The sequence below is a fragment of the Miniopterus schreibersii genome (genome assembly GCF_964146895.1).
Source record: "Miniopterus schreibersii genome assembly, chromosome: 6".
In the NCBI taxonomy this organism is placed as follows: Eukaryota; Metazoa; Chordata; class Mammalia; order Chiroptera; family Miniopteridae; genus Miniopterus; species Miniopterus schreibersii.
The window spans coordinates 88,600,213-88,621,712 of record NC_138107.1 but is presented as its reverse complement, the minus strand read 5'-3'; the positions used below and the strand labels follow the sequence as shown (position 1 = coordinate 88,621,712).

The following is a 21,500-nucleotide window of genomic DNA, read 5'->3' as shown; positions in this document are numbered from 1 at the left end:
AGAAACGTGCTCTAGAAAGGACCTGCTGGGCTGCCTCTCTGACTTTGGGACACCGCAAGAGACCGCACCAAACGGCTCAGAGGCATTTCCCTTCACTGGGCGTGTGCCCAGTCACAGGGTCAACCTGAGAACCGCTGCTTCACGGGTTTAGGCGGCGCGGGAGTGCGTCTTTGGTTCAGTAGGCTCTAGTGCCTTAGTTGTGCATAATCACTCCAAGTGGCGGCACAATTCTTACCACTGGCATCAATATGTGATCACTGGTACCTTTTTTTTTTTTTTTTAAATATATCTTTATTGATTTCAGAGAGAGGAAGGGAGAGGGGGAGAGAGAGAGAGAGAGACATCAATGATGAGAGAGTCACTGATCGAGCCTGCAACCGGGCATGTGCCCTGACCGGGAATCGAACCCTGGTCGCCTGGATCCTAGGACGACGCTCAACCGCTGAGCCAAGCCCGGCCGGGCCACTGGTACCTTTCTTAACAGGTGAGGTTTCATGATAAAAATGGAACTAGGGCCCAATCAGAGAGCGGCGCACACAGTGGCTAGCATCTATGCTGCTGGCTAAAATCTGACGGATGTTCCACAGGTAAGCAGCTTTTTTATTAAAGTGGCTGGTGCTTTAAATACTTGGTATGAACATTTATGATTAAACACTTAGCTGATGGTGAAAACTTAGGCAACAGGTCTGGGTCCAGTGTCCAGAGTAATTCAACGCTGGGTCCCTCCTGTTATATATTGGTTTTATAGTATTAGAGCTTTTTCAAAAATCTTTGATTGTTGAAATTCACACAGGAAAAAATAAATTGGTTATTAAACTCTCCTGATCAGCATGAGAACGCTTTCCCTGACTGAAGTTCTGGCTGCATGCTGGCAGGAGCCCACCTCCCCACCTGGCGGGGGAGGTGTCACAGATCCTGCACTGGCAGGTTCCTGGTGCACACACACCAATGACTGCTGCTTCAGTAAATTTAAACTGGCAGTTAAACAACTGCTAGGAGTACTGTGCTGGATTGAAAGAGAAGGGAGCTTCTCCTTTAAGGGGTTACAAGTAACACAGAAGACTACCTCCGCTGCATATTAACACGCACCTATTTAAAATCCGACAAACCCTGTGCAGTGTTTTGAGGGAGAGTGAGTTTCTGTTTGTGGGTCTTTCGCGGGAAGTCTTAAAGTGCTTTCAAAGCCCTGGACACTGGGACAAACTTTTTTGTGGTTTTTCCTGAACCTTCATTTCTACTTTGGAACCTGCTACCTACACCCTCTCCACGTCCACTCAAGGTCACTACAATGCACCAAGGACACGGGGATGTTCTAGAAACTGCCAATTACTTCAGACGAGGAGAGTGTAAGTGAGTAAGGGGAGATGACATGAAAGGAAGCTGGACAGGTAGGCACGCGCTAGATGAAGATGGGCTACGAACACCGTGCTAACCAGTTTGCACCTGGACCACGCAGCGACAGAAAGCCAGTGAAAACCTAAACCAAGAGTGTGAGAATACCTCCATTATTAGAAAGCAAGCTCTGGCTACAACTAAACGAGAGCACTACCTGGGTCTAGTCCAACAGTGAAAATAGAAAAGCCAGTGATGTGCTACCAATAGGCAGAACCCGAGAGAACCTGGTGATACAGCAGATGGGAAGCAGTGGGGGAAGGGAGACACCAGGAGGTAAAATGAAGACCTGTGAGTCCTGGGCAACTAATGTCATTCACATAAAGGAAACAACGGAGGAGCCACTGTCTAAGGGCCAAGCAGGACGTGATGTAGTTTTGAAAATGCTACGTCTGAGATGGACGCAAGTCATCCGAGGGGAGGTGCTGAATGGACTAGAGACCTGGAGTTGAGGGTAGAAGCACCTGGACGGTGGTCCCTGGAGGGACGGCTGAGGATGACAGTGCCCAAGAAGAACACAATGGAGACCATCACTCTAGAAAGTACCACCTTTGGGGAGGGCGGGACGTTCCTGAAGAGCGAGCATCAAGTGACCAATAGGTAATTGTTAAACTCAGTAACTCTGTCCTAAGCTCGTTATATTATTAAATCCACATCTTCCTATGCACTGGAGTTTGGTTTCTAGCCTGATCTATAGCAGCTTCTCAAGAGAAGTCTGTGAAGCGGACTGCTTGATGGTGATTAAACGAGTCTTTTAATCTCCATGAGTGTGTTATAATTTCACAGAATCTGAATTCAGTAATCAAGTACTTTATTTAAACAGAGTATACTGCCATCGTTCACAGGTGAACTCATAAAATAAATTAATATCACAAAGTAAGCTAATTCATACACCTGTTGGCTTGCTCAGAGATATTATATTTTAGAAAGCAGTTTAACAAAATAAAGTGATGCCATGTCAGTTTAAAGGCAGAACTTTAAAAACAACTTAATTTACATTTTATATGTGAAATATACATTAAAGATTAAATGTTTTCCCCCACAAAAGCATTAGAGGTTAAGAGAACAAACAAGAAAACACATACACTTATATAACTCTGCAATATAGGATTCAAAGTAATTCTCATAATGGAGGAGTCTATTATTAATAAGGGTCACTTTTAAGATTAAATTCTCAATATTCAGTTACCCAAAACACAGGAGAAAATTAAGAAATAAGATGAGCTACCAAATAATTTTATCTGAAACAATCTTAATATAATATTGAAATGCTCATCTGGATCCTCAATATACTATTAAAATTTCACCATGGTAGTATCTGAATAATTTTACTAATAAATATCACAACACTTGAAATGTTGTCAAGAAAAATGAAATGTAAGGGTTACAATTACAAGCAAATTAAATAAAGCATATGGTTTATTTAACTTTTTACTAATTCAATTTTAATGTTCATTAATACGAAGTGAATGGATTACAAGAGCTTTGCCCATATATAAGGAACATCATGCTACTTACCAACCATCAGAAGGGCATGCAAACAAATTAAAGGGACGTATGAAAATAATTGAACCAAAGAAAATACAGCGAGAAAGCATTCACTTATTTTTTCCTATTAAATAATTTAAAATTTTTAATGAGCTTGTATTTTAAAGTAATTTGAGAGTATCTGTGTAGAATATCATATATTTAATAAGATACATTTTTAAAAACCCGAAATGTATTATCCCAGCCAGTGAGGAGCATATTTACTTAAGGGGTAGAAACGTTAATATTTAAGAATAAATAGGTACAATCCAAAAGAAAAAAGTTACATGATAAATTCAACATATAAATTCTGAGGGAGGCATAGAATTCAGGATTAAAATAGAAGGACTTCCTATATGAACTGCAAAAATATTTGTTAGAAAATAAACAAAAACTGCCCTATTATTCTACAACCAGAATCTCTTTTTTAATGTTTGTAACACCTTGAATTTAAAGTTACAGGGTATTTAAAACATCAATTTCTACAAAATTTTATGTTTAGAAAAGCGACTCCTCAATGAATCCTTGTAAGGACCAAAAGGAGGAAGTTTTCCATACCGAGTCTGTACTTGGGAGAGCTAAGTCTACTACCCTGGACGAGGCGCATTTTATCACACTCACAGGGACCTTCATCAAACTGGAGCCCCACGTTTGGGGAGTCTCTCTGGTTATAAAGAGCTCGATTCACTGCCAGACATTTTGGCGCAAGAGTCCAGAGAGCGCGCCGGCTCTCGGGGATTTCTAAGGTTCTGGTATGGCAGGGACGCAAGGCTTAGAAACTACACCTGGTCCCGCTTCTCCACATGTCCCTATGAACTGATCTCTCGAGGCGTAGTGCTCGTAGTAATCTGTGAAAACTCTAGCTGAAGCACTGCTCCTGTGGCTGCCCCAATGCAGAATGAACAACAAGCCACAGTACAGGCTGGAGCATAAAAAGATACGGGTTTGGAATCAAGTTAAATTTTATTTAGCACTGTCCTTTGTAGAAAGAAATTCATAAGCACACGTCAACTTCTGCACGTGGTTTTCTCTCATCCTGTTTTCTAAAGCCGTGAACACCCGCTCATTCCCATCAGAGTATCCTGTAGAGCACACACCACGCGGGCCACTGTCACCCAGGAGTTCTAGAGACCGCTGACAAGGACACCTACGATGGTCCTTGCCTTCTAATTTAAATGGTATTTCAGAAAACCTTATCTGTCACTGGGTTAAGTTCTATTAATTTACTACAGGATTTTAATCAGACTACTTTGATATGGAATTATACTTTAAGGAGTAAAGATTAATACATAGACAGCATATTTATTGTACTTTTAAGAATACTGCATACCTTCTCCTATGAATCAACCATTCTGCATACCTGCGTCTCCTCATGAAACATTTTTGAAAGATGCATCTACATCTTCACTTCAGGCCACAAAAATTAGCAACAACTGAATTATTACTTTCCTTATGAAACTGTAACCTAGTGGCTTGAAAATGTTTACTAGACTTCCCCAAAGACCTTATTTTATTTACTATGAGAGAATATTTTATAGTCTCAAAGCTTTAAGGACTTAAATTTCACTGAGTGTCTTTCTGGAGAGCAGCTATGAACCACTAATGCGAGAACTGTGATCATCACTGCTACCCTGAGGCCTGGTGGGTGACGCAAGCAGAAGAGGTGGTGCTCACCTCAGGCGTCAGGGGAGCATCTGCTCCTGAGGTCACTGCACTGGAACCCAGTTCTTCTGAGAGACAGGGCGGAGCGGAAACACTGAAAACGCTTGCACGCAGCCTGTATAATCCAGTCCAGAGCTTGAGGACCCTATCTGCTTTCCAAAAAACGATCAGGGTTCTTACTTTGTGAGGCAAATATGACAAGTGTAAAGATAAAGATTTATTACAGGCACTGAGAAAAATTAAAGTTAGTATCAGACTAATGTTTATTAAAACAACATAATCATGATACTAGCATCACTTGAAGACAGATTTAATTTAGGAAGGAAACGTTATATGTAGAGCTGTACCTTCTCTTTCCTCAGAGATTTGGAACAGGGTACCTTTCCTTAACTGCTTATGGGGCTATGTTTAGTGAAAAGACAAGCCTCCCCAGGCAAATCGTCTGCATGGGAGAACGGACCGGCCTGCTACATACACAGCCCTTCCTCTGAGAGAAAGCAGGACTGGCTCCTTTCAAACCTGCAATTTATGAGTTTATTCAAACCTGCCAAATTGCTTAAAGTAAACGCCTCTCACATTTGAAAATCCTCATGGCGACTCATTGGGGTTGGCAGACTGGCAAACCCAAATTCAATCCTTTTATCCTGCAGCTAAGCCATTACAACGGCAATTCTGCTCTGACACTCGGAAGAGACTGCTAACTACTGTGCTCCGGGTCCCTGGACAGATTTCCCATTCAGATTAAAATGGTCCTGCACGCCCGCCAAGAGCGGCAACACCTTCCTCTCCCTGAGCATGGCCTCGCAGTGCGGCGCTGTCCGGGAGCAGCGCATCACGGCCACATTGCTTTCAATGTACCTGTTACTACCTGCCTCCTTCCGAATAAATGACGAGGAGGCCAGTAATGCCACAGATTCCAATTACTAATACGGGGGTCAAGAACTAGTGTGGAGCTACCAGCTCATTAACAACCCTCTTTAAACACTTTGTAAAACTTCTCTGTCTTTGGAGTTCTCTCTCTTTTCCTATCTTACTCTTTACCCATTTTCAGGTTATAATCAAAACACAGTTAACTGAGGCAAATGCATATGGCATTAGACAGAAAAGAATGTTTGAGAAACATAAGCAAACCTAAAAAATTATTTTGTGATGGATCCTCTTCTTTCTACTACTCTACCAAATTTTGATGACGCTGACATCTGCAGTTTTTAAATAACTGAATTAAAATTACTTTTGTTTTGATAAATATCTTTAATTTTCATAATATTTCTTGAAAACTGGCAACAATTTTAAATTTCAAAATCCAAGCGGAAATCTGTCAGGCTCTAACGGATCAATTATTTAGTTTAATATTACTGAGCTCTATGTATATAAATGCTGTCATATCGAGATCATCTATATATTCAAAACTGACTCATCCTCAAATGCCTATAAGTAAACCTAAGGAGAAAACAAAAGACCAAAGGAAAAAGAAATGATTACACCATAAAGTAAAAAAACCTGAAATAAACACATATGAATTCTTTGGGATGGTGGCATCTTGTGTGCCCAAGCCCGTCTTGGATTATGAGGCCACATAAGCTTCAGCGGCGCAAATTCACTTAATTTCTCTAAGGCAGGTTAGGGCTACTCACCTGGTCCTTCCAGGTGAGTGTTCTAGCCCCTCAACAGAACCTGACCCCGTTCCTCCTGGAAGGGGAAACAGTACAGCGAGGAGGAGAACCCTCGGGCAAGCGCCCTCCCCTCTATTTTCTGTTTTTCCTGCCCACACAGTCCAGCACCATATCCCCCTATGTCCACTCAGTGTGCTGAGGTTCTCTGGAGAAGACGAGAAGCCACCACAGAATGTGTAAGACCATAAGGTCTCAGCTAACGAATACAAACAATAGCGTGTATTATTTTCAAACTTACTGAGATGAGAATTAACGGAAAGAGGCATGGCACCTCATACCTGAGACGGGTGGTGCACACCCCCTCAGTGAGTGAGGAGTGGGGCGGGTGCCATTTAGACACCTGTCACGCTTTAGTAACATGAACGACGGCTCCACAGTGTTCTCGCTGCTCATGCTGCCGCACCCGAAAGGCTAGACTGAGATCGGGACTGGCACGGGGGCTCTGTGGGCAGGGAACAGGTTTCTTTCTTTGGTGTGGTGCATCCTGTGACCAGATGGGAGACAAGAGGAGAAGAGGAAACGTGCCTGGTATTCCACAGTTAAAATAATAATTATGACTGTCCAAGAGCTTCCAAGGCAAGGAAGCAGTAACAGCCCAACTTTACAGATAAGAAGTGACAGTTCCTGACCACGATGTATGTAATCCTACTGTACGTCACCACTTTTAATAACCTGATGCACAACTCGCCCCCCTGAAATGCACACACACTGACCTTCTCTGTCTCTGTGAACCTGTGCCTGGAACATCCGGCTCAGGTCCCACCGGCTATGTCAGGCCTTCCCCCCTAGGCACCACAGCGCCCCTGGACCCTTCCTATGACCCCTAACATTTCCTGTAACATAAGCTGCCACCTACGCACTGCTTGGGTACTCTCTCCCCGAAAACATTCTGCGTAACACAATGGCCGGGAGGTCAACGACAAAGACTTCAAATTTAAAACAAGGGGAAAGTTGCCATTACATAAAAAATGAGTGAAATCTTTTAATGATGCCAAATCCTGGTCACGTAGGTTGTGTGAGCTACATATACGCGTATCCATACTTGGGAATGCACATAAGTACACCAAATCAGTCTGCCATCTCACTGAGACCCAAGAGAACATGCTAGTGTGTGCATTTTTACCATGAATGAATGGAGATCTTTAGGCACCTCTTTAAGTAATTAACAAAACTAGGGGGAGAGAGGTAAGAAAAAGAGAAGACCTGAGCAACGGTTTCAACCACCTTCACCTCAGCGACATGTGCACCGCACACAGCCAACTACTGCAGGGTGCACATGCTTTTAAGAGTACATAAGACATTCAACAAAACAGACCACATGCTATAGTATAAAAGAGTCCTAAGTAGATTAAAAAAGACTAAAATGTTATAGAATACATTTTCTGGGCAGAACAAAATTAAATTAGAAATCAGTCACAGTAAGATAAACAGATAAGTCCCAAATATTTGGAAATAACCCATGGGCCAAAGAAGAAATCATGGAAATTAGAAAATATTTTGAACTAAATGGTAATAAAATTACAATATAACATTATTTGGGGGATGTAGCTAAAGCATTATTCAGAGAAAAATTTATACCTTTAAAAGACAGGTCTCAAAAGTAAAAGAAAGGTCTCACATCACTAATCCTTAACCTTTAAGTGTGAAAATAATGTTAAACCAAAATCAGGTAGATGGAAAGTATAAAAGGAGAAATCAATAAAATAAAAAAGGAATAGAGAAAATAAACAAAAACAAAAGCTGATACTTAGAAAAGATGGATAAAATTAATAAAGCTCTAGAGCTAGAATGACCAAAAGAAAAAGAATGAATGAAAGAAGAAACACACTACTACAGACCTAACAGACCTCAAGATAAAAAGGCAGTATTGTGAACGATTTCATGACAGAAATCTTATCAACTTAGATGACATGAATAAATTCTTTGAAAAAATACAAAAACAGGGAAAAAAATTTTAAAGTTATATATTTTACAAATAAATTGAATTTGTAATTAAAAGCCTTCCCACAAAAGCACAAAATAAAAGATAAGCCACAGATTAGAATATGTGTCTGATAAAAGATTTATTCCCAAAACATACAAAGAACTGTTGTAACTCAGTATAAAAGAAGGCAATAAAATAGTTAAACAAATACACTTCATGAAAGAAGAAATATGAATTGCCAAAAAGCCCATGAAAAGATGCTCAACATCAATTGTCTTCAGAGAAACGGAAAATAAAATCCCAGCGGGTGAAAGCATAAACAAACTGTGGCCTACCTGTTCTATGGACGACTATACTAATTATCCACAAAAAGGGACCACCCACTGATGCATGCAACAGCATGGATGAAGCTCAGAAAAGCCATGCTCACTCCAAGAAGACAGGCACGAAATAATTTTTTCATTTATGTGAAATTTAGAAAAGGTAAACAGAATATATAAAACTTGAACTTACACAACCAGAGAGAGTAGGAAGGTGGGTGCCAATGGCTGGGAGGTGAGGGGAAGAGGAATGGGAAGGTGCTGGTCAATTATACGATGAATAAATTATGGGGAACTAACTGTATTGTATTATTGAAATGCTAAGAGTAGGTCTTAAAAAATGGTAACTGTGAGGTAACAGATACGTTAATTATGATAATTTCACAATTTCTGTGTATATCAAATCATCATGTTGTACAATTTTTATTTGTCTATCATATGTCAATAAAACTGAAAAAAACAACAACACGAAGTTTTGAGACTATAAGGGGAAAAAGGAATAATTAACCTCAGTATCTGTCTGGGGGTAGCGGGAGAGGGGTGGTTAACTGATGGCAAAGAGTAAGAGAATGTTTTGGGTGATAGAAATCTTGACTGAGGTAGTGACCATAGCTGTATACAGCTTCAAAACTCAAACTGTACACTTAAAATGAATGGGTTTCACTGTATGTTTAAAAAGGAACTTAAAAAACCCTCAAGAAGAGTTTTCTCATGTCTTCAAAATCACTCCATTAGCATTAAAAAAAAAAAAATGCAGCTCAAACTGTATTTAAATCAGACCTAAGAATTTCCATTATTATTTCTCAGATTATCTTCAGGGCACAAAATGTGAATGTATTCCCAGAAAAAAATTTGATGGCCAATTAAATTTGGAAATGGTCCTTACCAGAGGTTCGCAGTACTTACTAGCATATTAAAGACTTCCTTTTCCCAGAATACCTATGAAAAACGTCTCACAGAATACATTTAGGGAAATGCGAACTGCTCAAAGGATCTTATCTTAATAATTTTCTGTACTCCACTGCCCTAAAACACAGTCGGCCTGGGTAAGTACCTGTTCATCTGAATAGAACACTTGAATAGCTACACTTGGACAGGCAACAGGATCTCAAGTGTTCTAGGCCCAAAACGGGATTCCTGATAATCCCTTTAAAGTCTGTTCGCTGCCAACATCATCTCCATCAAGGTAACAGCATCATCTCCTTCCAGTTGTTCAGGCTAAAAGCCTTGACTTCATTCGTGACACAGTGCTCTCCAACATCGCATAGACATTCCATTAGCAAACCTGCCAGCTTCATCAGACCACGCTTTGCCTTCACCACTACGGCTACCTTGGCCCCACCCATTACCATCTGTCATCTGGATTAATGCAACTGTCCAGAAACTGGCAGACTTTGTAACAAGCCAGACAGTAGATGGCTTTCCTGGGCACATGGTCTGTGTTCAGTTACTCAACTCCTCCAAGGAAATGCACACGCAGCCACAGACCATGTGAAATGACTAAGCATGGCTGTGTTTCAGTAACATTTGTTAATGAACGATGGAATACGAATTTCATGTAGAGTGCTATTTTCCCTTAAAATATAAACTGTATGAGTTTTTTTTAAAGCCTGTCTTTTTTATCTCTTGCTACCTTTTAATACTCAAAAACAAGTAATTTTAAAGCCAAAATGATCCTTAGAGGACATTTGCTCCAATTCTCACTTTGTAAATGAGAAAACAGACACATAGACGTTTACTTACTTTCTGAAAGACACACAGCTAGTTAATAACAATAGATTTCTAACTGAATGCTCTTTCCCAGGTTAATAACTTTTAGAACTAAGGTAGCTTACAGAATGATTGGAATAATATAAATAGGTCGGTTAAGAGTTTTAATTATTAGACAGTGGTCTATTTAATAGATTAGATGAAATAATTTGTTTAGTTATATGAGTTAAAAATATTCAGTTATACATATCAAAAAAAGGCTTAATGTTAAGTAACCTGTTCTGATCAAGGGACTAATAGCCCAATATTCTTAGGGGAAAAAACCCTTTTTTATACATCTCTTCAGTACTGCACAATTATTTTTTAAAAGGAGAGAAGTTATATGATGTAATAGAGTACAATTATAGAACTTATAGTTAACTTGTATGTTTATATTACTTATAAGACCTATCAAACAGAATTTACAAGGAATTCTTTTCTTTCAAGGAGTTAATTTTGTCAAACAAAAATGGTTGTTTTGTAAGTTTAGTTGTAGAACAGGCTACCTGGGGAATAGAGGACAGACAGCATTCTACTCATTTATGTAAATGTCAACAAATTTCTGTTGGACAGAATAGTAGCAGTATTCCTACTGTTAGGGTCCACATTCCATATATTTTACCAATATAAAAAATTTTAATACTATCTTAGAAAACCAGTAATTTATTTTTTATTTTCCACTGAAAAAGATAATAATCTGGTAGTAACTCAGTCATCATGTCTAAACTTACTATAGGCTTCTGTACCAAAGAGGAGACGACCACAGGGAGAGGGGAGCGGGGCTGGTGAGGTGGAGGCGTGGGAATGGAAGGCAGGGAGGGTGAGAGCACAAAGGGGCCTGGACATTAGTGGAAGTGAGCTCTTATTTTTCTAAGGGTACTTCATCGTCCTCTGCAACAAGTTCACTATGGGAGACAAGGACCTGCAAGTCAAACAATGTGCTCCTACTAACAGCTTGCCCAACATAAACATCAGCTGTCCGCTCATTACTCACTTACAGAGAAACTGTTGCACTAAAAAAAGCAAGCTTCCATCACCCTACTGTGTCTTACCCGACAGCAGAGGGATGAAAGGTAATAATGCTTTTGAAAAGTAGGTCACTAATTCAGCTTGCTCCCTTCACAAGATACAAATAGGCTTTTCCATTTACAGATCTGATCGATGTCTATGATTGTCTACTGTATTGTACTATAGGAATTAGAAATATTTTTGTATTTTTATTTAAATTAAATTTCTAACAACTAATACCCTGCACGCTACAATAATCTCACAATAATTTAAAACTAGACTGGAAGGGGCTGGATCCCGAATTGGAGACCTGGAGTTTGTACTTACTGCGGGCACCAGGAGCTTCTTCACTTCCTCCACGGCTCTCTTCAGCTTGATCTCTGCTCTGTTCTGAGCATCTTCCACAGTAATCAGCACATGTAAATCTTCGTTGAGATGCTCCCAATTGGGCTTGCCTCTATTTTGCTCCTCCTAAAAAATTTACGAAGTACAATATTACAATTTTTTCTTTCCAAAAAGAAAGTATATTTTTTCATAACACTAATTGTTGCCAATTACTTAAGATATGGTTGCATTACTTTTCTATGATGGCATTGTAAGTATTTTGAATTATTTTCCTGGCAAAAACCTGTGTGTAAGCCCAGTAGGTCAAACGATAGTTAATCCAACAAACATTTGTTGAGCACGTACTATGGAGCCAGATGCTCAGGATACAACAGTGGACAAGGCACCCCCATAACCCTGTAGTGCTCTTATGTACTAAGAAACTCATTTATGGCATCAGCTTAGGTTACCATGAAAAACATATTGTTATTTCTATATTTTACTTATAAGTAAATAGCAGGTCATCGGGGTTAATTTAACTTAGTCATTGTCAGGTCACATAAGGTAGTAACTTGTCAATCTAGGAGCTCAACCAAAGTTACAAAAACTCAAATTCAGTGATCTTTCCATTTTGTCACAATTTATAATATATAACTTATAAGTACGACTGTTAATATTAAACAAAATAAGAATATAAACGTACTTAAATGTAAAAATAAATACATATTTATAAAAATATATGTATTTATTATAAATAAATGCACCTGGCTCAGTGCAAGATACCATAAAAGCAATAACTACCTCTTGTAGATCTCTATTTACTAAATTGTGAGATTCGAATAAAAGAAAATAAAACTGGTATAAATTAATAAACCTGGTATATGAAAACAGCTTTCTACTACAATTCACATGTTTACAGAGGCCATACTAGGAAAAAAATCTATGTAGCTCAGCCAGTAAGACTAGAAATAAGTTGTAAATAGCTTAGTCGATAAGAATAGAAGTTGTAAACATGAAATATGTGCTTCTGACTTTATTTTCTGTTCCTATCACTGGATGGAAATGCATCCACATGTTGTGAAGGGAATGAGAAAGCAGACAGCACAGCATCCTGTGGCAGGCCATCGACGGGGTTCCAAAGAGTGAACCTGAGTCAGCACAGTGCGCTCACAGGCCTGCCAGGGGGGTATTTAAAATTTCAAAGGTAATAGCAATAGTCAATGTCCCAGAACAAAGACCAAGAATACTTAGAAATGCAAATAAGGGCCCAACAAAGTAATATTCACACTATCTGGCACCTAATCAGAAATTAACAGGCAGGCGAAGCAGCAGAAAAATATAACATATGAGGAAAAGAAATCAAAAGAAACCAACCAAGGACACAGATGTCATAATTAATAGAAAAAGACACTAAAAGCTTGTGTGTGTGTGAGAGACACAAAACAAACTGAGGAATATTTATATTTCATATTTCAAAATATTTTAGAAAAGACTAAGAATGAAAACTAAAATTATAAGTGACTTACCACAGAAACTTTATACAGGGGACAAGAGCCAGAGGATTTAAAAAGGGAAGGATTTACAGGACAGGAACAGAGAACAAAGCTGCAGTCTAATTTTTCATTGTGCTCTATTACAGGAATAAACTTATGAGTTGTAAAACACCTTGGTAAACATATACTCAATTCAATAACTTAAGTATCGATTAAAAATACAAATGTAAAGACAGTTACACTTATCCTAATACTTGCTTCAAAATAAAGTTTTACTTACAGTTTTAAAAACTATTAAAAGAACAAAAACTTATGGACAAAGGTGGTGAAATTAATTTAATTGTGCTCCTTCACTCCCTCCTAAAATTCTAAAATACCGGAGTTTAAAATGTACAAACTTGTAATAAGAAAATGGGAAACAATTTAGAAATTAGAAAGCAGATGCCTAAGTTAGGGAGGAATTTGGCCCACCCCTAAGTGAGAAGGAACCAAGTTATACTGCAAGATCCCACCCCCTGGGAAAAAAAGGCAGAGGAAAAGGCAGCAATGAAAGGGGGGGCAGACTGACTTCTCACTGACACCAACTGCTCACCAAGGAGCAGCTGACTCTCTATGGCCCTGCCCCAAGCAGCTGGATGCCTAACACTCCCCAACTCCCAGCAAAGACTCGAACTCTGCTCCTCAAGGGGTCCACTCCTGGGACTGGGCTTTGGGGATCCCTTACATATTGAAATCTGAGATGTCCAGGCTTCTCCATCATTCTACACCTGCAGAGAAGGCTGCCAGCCCATACACTGGGGGCAGGTGACTGGAAGACCTTTCTCTGGGGAACTAACCAGCCCAACAAACAAAGAGAAGACACCCTGAAGGAAGCAAGCAATCCCTGAGCAGCGAGAGGAAAAACGCAGAAATATGCAGAGTTAAGATGCTACATCCTTAAAACAAGTAGAGATGCTATGAAAAAAATTCAAAACATAAGAAAACAAAAACAAAACAGAAACATAAAAAAGAATGGCACTAAAAATATGGTAATATAAACAAAAAACTAGATAGTTTAGAGGGTAAAAATTAAGGAAGTCTCCCTCCAACTAGAAGCAAAGACAGAGATAGAAAATGGTGGGAAAGTATAAAAATTGCAGGTCTAGTCCATGAGGCTCCGAAACTGAAGGACAGATGTCTCACCAAGAAAAAGGGCGCAGGAGAGCGGAAACCATCCACACTGAGGGTTAAGAGCTTCCACGTGAAGACGGCCTGAGCTCTCACCACAACGAACAAATGAGGTGAGAACTTAAACCCACCAGACGCAGGATGAATACACAGGGTAGTAACAGGATAAACACGGAAGAATCTCTTCAAGAGCAGGAAGCTGGGGGACTGGGGACAGTTAGACAGACAAGGGGGAGAAACCCACGTACTCCACATCAGGCCTTACAGAATTTTTTATTTTTAATCTATGACCATATCAGACTTCGTTTTTAAAAAGGTTTTAAGATAATTCTACCCAGAAGTCACAATTATCCAACCGCAGTCCATTCTAACTCAGGAAGAGCCGTGGTTAAGTAAACCCCTTCAACGCTGAGGCTTGCGCCAGCACAAACAATCCCTGCCTGCGCTCTACTCCTGACACGGTGAAACGGGAAGTCTGGGCGGGCCAGCGCCACAGAGGCCTACGGCGCGTGCCCAGAAAGCTGCGGCGTGCGGCGCAGACAGACAAGCATTAGAGTAAGACTATGGGTGTGGGCTCCCAAATGCCGACATGAAGAATCCACTCTCCAAACTCCTCACTTCACAAAATAAGTTGGGCCAAAAAAGGGAAGAAACAAGCCAGGAAGAGGAAAACCGAAAAGAATCCCCATGGAAAACAGGCACCCTTCGAAGCGGGCCACGGGCACTCTTTCCTTGTCAGTTAATTTCCAGGAATATCTCAGGAGGCAACAACCGAGATGCTAATGTAACAGCTCATTACCACTCGTTACTATATGCCTGTCTATGGTCGCCCAGAGCAACGCCACCTCACCCTGTGCGCCACAGTCTCCCGCAGCACGGAGCCCACGCGGCGCGTTCCCCGCAGTCCTCCGAGGGAGACTGCCGAGCGGGCGGGCGGCCGTCGACCGCTGTCTCTAAGGCACTCGCAACTCAGCTCGTCCAAACTGCAGCTCGTTATCCGTCCCTTCTCCAAACTTGTCCACAATTTATGTCTCAGCTGTTATCGATCCTGAGCTTTTAAAATAAGTGTGGATTTTTAAAACTTGAGGACGAGGACAGTTGACTTGCAGGAAAATACCTGACGCGCAGCCCCGAGCCTTGAGCGCGAGGCCGCTCCCCGCTCCCCGCCGCTCAGTGCCACCAACTCCAGGTGCCGCCTCGCTCACTGTCCCACAACCTCCGGCCTTCACGCCACATTGTAAATAAACACGGATTCTGACACTCGTAACTTTCCGCAAGCTACTGCCCATGTCCTGAATGCTCTTCTCTCCCCGTCTTGAACGTGAATTTCACCTTTTGCTCTAAGAATCCTACCGTAACTCACGGTTCCAGTGCTTGTCTTATTCTAGCCGCTCGGAAGCTTGATCCCGGCAATACCAGAGCCACGCCTCACTGATTTTTCATTCTTAACAGTATGTACACACTAGCTTTACACATATCTGGCCTTAAACAAATATGTACTGAATTAAACAACTGAGCTTTTATTATTGAGGAGCATCATTAAAACCAAGTATGAAATGATGCATGAATGTGCTGCAGCTTTCCCCGTCCCCTGGATCACGTGTGCTGGTTTCGGGGCCCCTCTTTGTGACCTCCTATTTAAGTTGCCAGTTACATCTGACAATCTTGAGCTCTATCGTTTATTCTTGTTCTCTTACTTCTAGACAACTCTCCCAGATCTTCCACGATAACGCTGATGAGGTCGGACGTTCATATCCCACTCGCGACACTGCTGCTCCCTTCCTCTACCGCCTCCACCCTCCCTTGTTTGCAGTGTGTCACGAGGAGGGGTACCAGGGTCAAACTCTTTCTTAAACTACAAGACTGGAGTTATATCTCAATGTAACAAAGTGACAGCAAAAACAAACATATACAATTATTACGTGTATAAATATGTTCAAAGCACAAAACCGCTAACTTTTCGATTTAAGGGAGGCTGAAATACGAGACAGCCTTCACGAGAGTGGACTATAGCTTTCTTTACAGAGTAAATTGAAGTTTAGTAGTACATAAAACAGCGTTAGATACCACCCATACCTGATTATAAAACAGACACGATCGTGGGGCTACATTCTTGACAAGTATATTGTAAGAAATTCCAAGTCAGTCAGTCTTTCAGGCGATGAGGAAAGAAACTGAGCCATGGAAACGATGATGAAAGCAGCTGAACTTTCATTAAACACACTGCTTGCTGAGTCCTACTCAAAGACATATAAATACACCACCTCGTTTGATGCCCCTGGCGGTGGATCCCCTGACGGTCCTGCGTGCAGGACTATTATTCTCACTGACGTGAATGAGGAGGTTGAGGCAGATGCGATTTGCCCGAGTCATACGTACAGTAAATGCTCTACAGGGCAGAATTTTAGAGTCCGCACTCTCAACAACTAATTTCCTAACAAGACACATCACCTACATGAGAGCCCTAAAATTAATCAAATTTCCCAACAACAGCTTCATGTATAAGTGAAACAGCCAGAAACAGAACACTGAGGTCTTGAATCTTTAAAATTTTATCTACTCTACCATTTACCTTTACATATTTTTCCCCCATAAAATTCTAAGTACATCTTCTCCTCAAAGAATTTTAGATATGGTACGGACTTTGTATGCAGATAAAGAAACAAATTAATTGAGCTTATTCGGTAAAACTGGGTTTGGTTTTGTTTTATATTGTTCCTATCTCCTAATTCTATGTCAAGTGCTCTTTCTCAATAAATTAATTCCCTAATAAGTCATATGAAAAACAGTACCAAAAACTGGCATAGAAGCACTGGTTAAACAGATCTCTTAAACCTACAAAAATGCTTCTTTCCGAGATGAGAGAACTGCCTATTCAATGTCAGTGACAGAAATATATAAAAATGGTAAATTTGTGGCACTTACACAGAATTCTTGCAAAGTTTCTATAGGTGAGGTCCTTCAAACTAAAATTTGGTCTTAATACACAATGCATGCATATGTACGTGTGTGTGTAGACATAAACAGATAGAGATGTAGATATATAGGTATCAAACATTATTACTAAGTTAGGGGTATTTAAAACTACTGCCCTAAAACAAGCTCTAACCATTATTTTTCAATAAAATATCATCCATTTCATTTTCAAAGCTGCTGCTTACAGTAATATGAAAATATATTTTTAAAAAAACATTCTCAACATTTGAGAAACTATTATTTTTTATTAGTTTTTGATTAAAAACAAAAAGCATCGGATGAGTTACTGCCCTGTGAAGTTTTAAATTATGCTCTAATTACAGTATCTGTTTGAACAGCAAAGTAATTCTATAACATAAAGCATCAGAACACAGTGATTGTCCCAACCCCTGCTGAGAGACTCTTTTAATTATAGATTTGGAGTCAAGCAAATGAGCACAAGACTTCTCCCCTACTGTGCTCTTAATGGGAAAGTTCATATGCAAACCCTATCAGACATGAATTCAAGGGTTATATATTTAAGTAAACCAAGGCTCCAATAACACGCTTATGAATATATACATTTTTAAGCCAAGTGATAAGGCTTACACACATACCCATCTCTGGTAGTTTAGGAAATGTTTAATGAGAAATTGGAAATAAAGTGATTTCACATAACTGGTCACTGACTCTAGTTATATAAAGCTGACCTCAAAAAATTTTTAAACTTGAACTTGAGTCCAACAAACAATCATGTTTTCAAAGCAAATTATTGTCTAATAATGTATGAAGATTAGAATAATTTTATATTCAGGTTGTTGAAATTATCATCTAGAAAAGTTCTTTGTAGGTGGCAGAAATTCAACAAATGCTTATTAAATTAGGCACAATGAAACAATTTGCTAAATTCCGAGAACATTACTGTTTTATGTCAATAATTTTCCAAGTTAAAAACAAAAGGACAATTCTCAAAACTTTTCCTTCACAAGAAACATCTATCTCCTATGAGCACAAGAAGTGCTAAAAGACTGCATGCAGGTAATGACCTCCTTGCAATTTTCATATATTAATTCCACTAATTGAGTTGCAATTAATGCATGTCCAAGCTAAACTTACAGATCCCCAGTTCTGGACAAATACTATTGGTCTGTCACAATAACGACCAAAATTAAGATTTGTCTAGATCAGAGCTGCCTGTAGTAAGGGAACACAATACTGTTTGGATGTGGCCATTTACAAACAGAATGAGAGCAGCCCTGGCTCAGTGGATGGAGCATCTCCCACACCCCCAAAAGCCGCAGGTGTGACTCTAGTCAGGGCACACACCTAGGTTGTGGGTGTGATCCCAGGTCGGGGCGTGTCGGGGAGGCAGCCGATCCATGTTTCTGTTTCTGTTTCTCTTTCTCTCCCCCCCCTTCTTCCTTCCTCTCCCCCTTTCTTCCTTCCTCTTTAAAAACCAATAAAAACATATCCTAGGTTGAGGATTAAAATAGAGAAAAGAAATATCTGGTGGAAAATCCCTATGGAAACTTTGGGCTGAGTTACTATTGCAAACTATCTGCACCTCAGCTTCCTCACCGGTAGACAAAGGTAAGCAGAGTGTTACTGTCAGAGCACTGTGGTGAGTCCTAAATGTGGGGCTTGTACGGCATACAGGGAGCGCCTAGTGTCTCCTAAGAGCTGTGCAAGTGACGCTGTCCTTGTCTGAACAGGATGCTATCTAAAATCAGAGAGGGATAAATGATTGTAGGAAATGACATAAGCACGAGTTTAGAGCAGGGACAACAACTGCACCAAATTAACGTGACTAGAGGTTACACTATACAAAATAAAATGGAAAAAGCACTGTCTGGATAAAGAGCACTAGCTTAAGATAGCCTATTATTTAATTAATCGAGTCAATAAAAATATATTAAACATATTAAATAAAAACATGACACTGTTTTAAATATAATTTTTAGGAGAAAGCAGCTTAATAGAGATCCCCTGTCATCTATGTGGTTGTAGACTGGAGGAGAGCTCAGCAGACCCAACCACGGAAGGAATGCCCCCCCACAGAGTTTGGATCTAAAACAAAGAACAGAGGAGAAACTAGTTTCCCAGAAACAGGAATAAACCACAATTATTTCAGGAGCTCTACACAGAACAGACTAAAGGAGCAGTAAAGTTTATAAAAAAGTAATGAAACTGGAGAATGGGTTCCAATACTTCCACAGTGTTTTCCAAAGTCACCCCCTATCAAAAGTCATCTCCCCCACTTTCCTTCCACAGGATTTTACGACCACAATAAAATTTAACGCCGCACTGGAGTCTTCTGCATCTGGTATAAGAGTTACTAGGAAGCACCAAGAGAGGAAGATGGTTCCTGTACATTTTTTCTATTACTCACAGTGCGTTTAAATATGTGCAAGTAAGAGCTTGGCATAGCCCTGGCGGGTGGCTCAGCTGGTTGGAGCGTCGTATCATCCCCTGCACCAGAAGGTGTGCATGCCCCATTCAAGATCAGGGCACACACCTAGGTTGCGGTTCAATCCCCAAATGGGGCACATATAGGAGACAGCTGATCGATGTTTCTCACATCAATGTTTCTCTCTCTCCTCCCCCCCTTCCTCTCTCTCAAAATCAATAGAAACATATTCTTGGGTGAGGACTTTTTTAAGAGCTTGGTACAGGGTACAGAACCAATAGCTTCATATTTACTTCTGTTCGTCAACCCTGCACAGATCTCAACTTGCACTTCTCATAGGATGTTTTCATCAGTCTTTTCTTCAGTATTTATTTATGCACTTGTCTTATTTTATCTTTATACATATTCTATAAATAAGGTCACACATAAATGTACTACTAGCTTCTCAACACACACGCATGCTATATAATGAGTTCACACACTTTTTAATCACTATACATTTTCTTTATTCAACACATGCTAAACACTACTGTCCTTATATATTAGAAACCATTTACCAGCAAATGTTTTTTATAAACTAAGCACTGAAACATCTGAAACTGAATTTCTTTTCTTTTTTAAAAAAGCAATCAGACAATACCAAAACAGAGTATTTTACCTGCTTCCTGTAAAATAAAAACACACACACAAAATAGAGACCTGAATCAGATGAATGCATGGTAAACCCAAGCAAAGTGAGGATTACCTTGGAGGAGCCCACAGCCAGCATCCTTTATTCCTGATGTTGTACAATTAGGGATACTAACAGCACACAGGTCATCCACTTACATCCTGCTTAAGGTTGGGAAGATAGAAGGCAAAGAGCAGCTCCACTACTTGTCCTTGTTACCTGGCAATGTCTGTTCAATCAAATGCCACTGTGAATATGTATAGCATTCATATTGCCCAAATATTAACTCACAGCTGCCTTTATGTGATCTTGAACCTGTCCGTGATAACCAGCATCAAAAAACCCCCACAATTTTGTAGAACAATGACTTTAATTTATGGCTGCTGATTTAGGGATTGTGTATCTGTGAGTGTGTGTGTGAGGGGAGCTATGCTGTCATAACTTGGTAAGGAAAAGGAGCACGTAATTTATAATTGCTTTACACTCATTCCAAGGGGTTTAAGCACCTATCAAGTACTCACTTTTATTCAGTGACAACTGGAGTGTTAAGTTTGCTTCAAATCCTAAATCATCATTTGCTCATTACGGAACAGAGAGCAAATAAAAAGACTTGGTTAAATAGGAAGGCAACACACAAGATGGTCTCTTCCCACTCACGACCCTCCAGAAGAGGGCAGGGTGCATGCAACAGTGAAGAAACGATAGGCTCGAAGGCCAGCCTGATTTCAGTCTCCTTCATATATTCATTTACTTATTTAATAAACTGAGTTTTTCTACTCCACAGGAGGAGCTTTGCTAGTAAACAAGACATGTGACAGGTAACAGGACAGGCGCACAAGCCCTCAAAGAGCCTACAGGCTAGCAAGGAGGACACACATGAAGAAGTAATAACAGAGTAACTATTTACTTTCATTAAGGTGAGTGAGACATCAAAATTCACTGTCCTATAAAGCGCATACTACGCCGGAGCGATCCAGGGTATATGATAACCATCTCCTGAAAATTGATTCCCTGGGCTGTAAAGGTTACAGGGTTGCAAGGATTAAATGGAAGGAAGGAGGTTTAAGACAGTGACGGGTTCATAATACCTGACACTTGAATATGTAACTCCTGCTGCCCCTGCTCCCTTCCCAGGTCTTCCTTAAAAGGTGGCTTTCTAGCTCACAGGGATTTCCCTGAATTCCATGTAGGACTTATTGTCATTATGTTACTATAACCAAGCACCAGGG

At 40.1% G+C, this 21,500-nt stretch overlaps 1 protein-coding gene across 5 annotated transcripts in view; it reads right to left on the bottom strand.

Moving 5' to 3' along the window:
* QKI (QKI, KH domain containing RNA binding) overlaps nt 1–21,500 on the bottom strand; it is a 120,038-nt gene that overhangs the window by 23,788 nt on the left and 74,750 nt on the right. For all 5 annotated transcript variants that reach the window (XM_081141180.1, XM_081141178.1, XM_081141179.1 and 2 more), the window contains exon 4: nt 11,583–11,726. In XM_081141180.1, the coding sequence (XP_080997306.1) occupies nt 11,583–11,726 (144 nt within the window). The remainder of the gene's footprint in view (nt 1–11,582; nt 11,727–21,500) is intronic.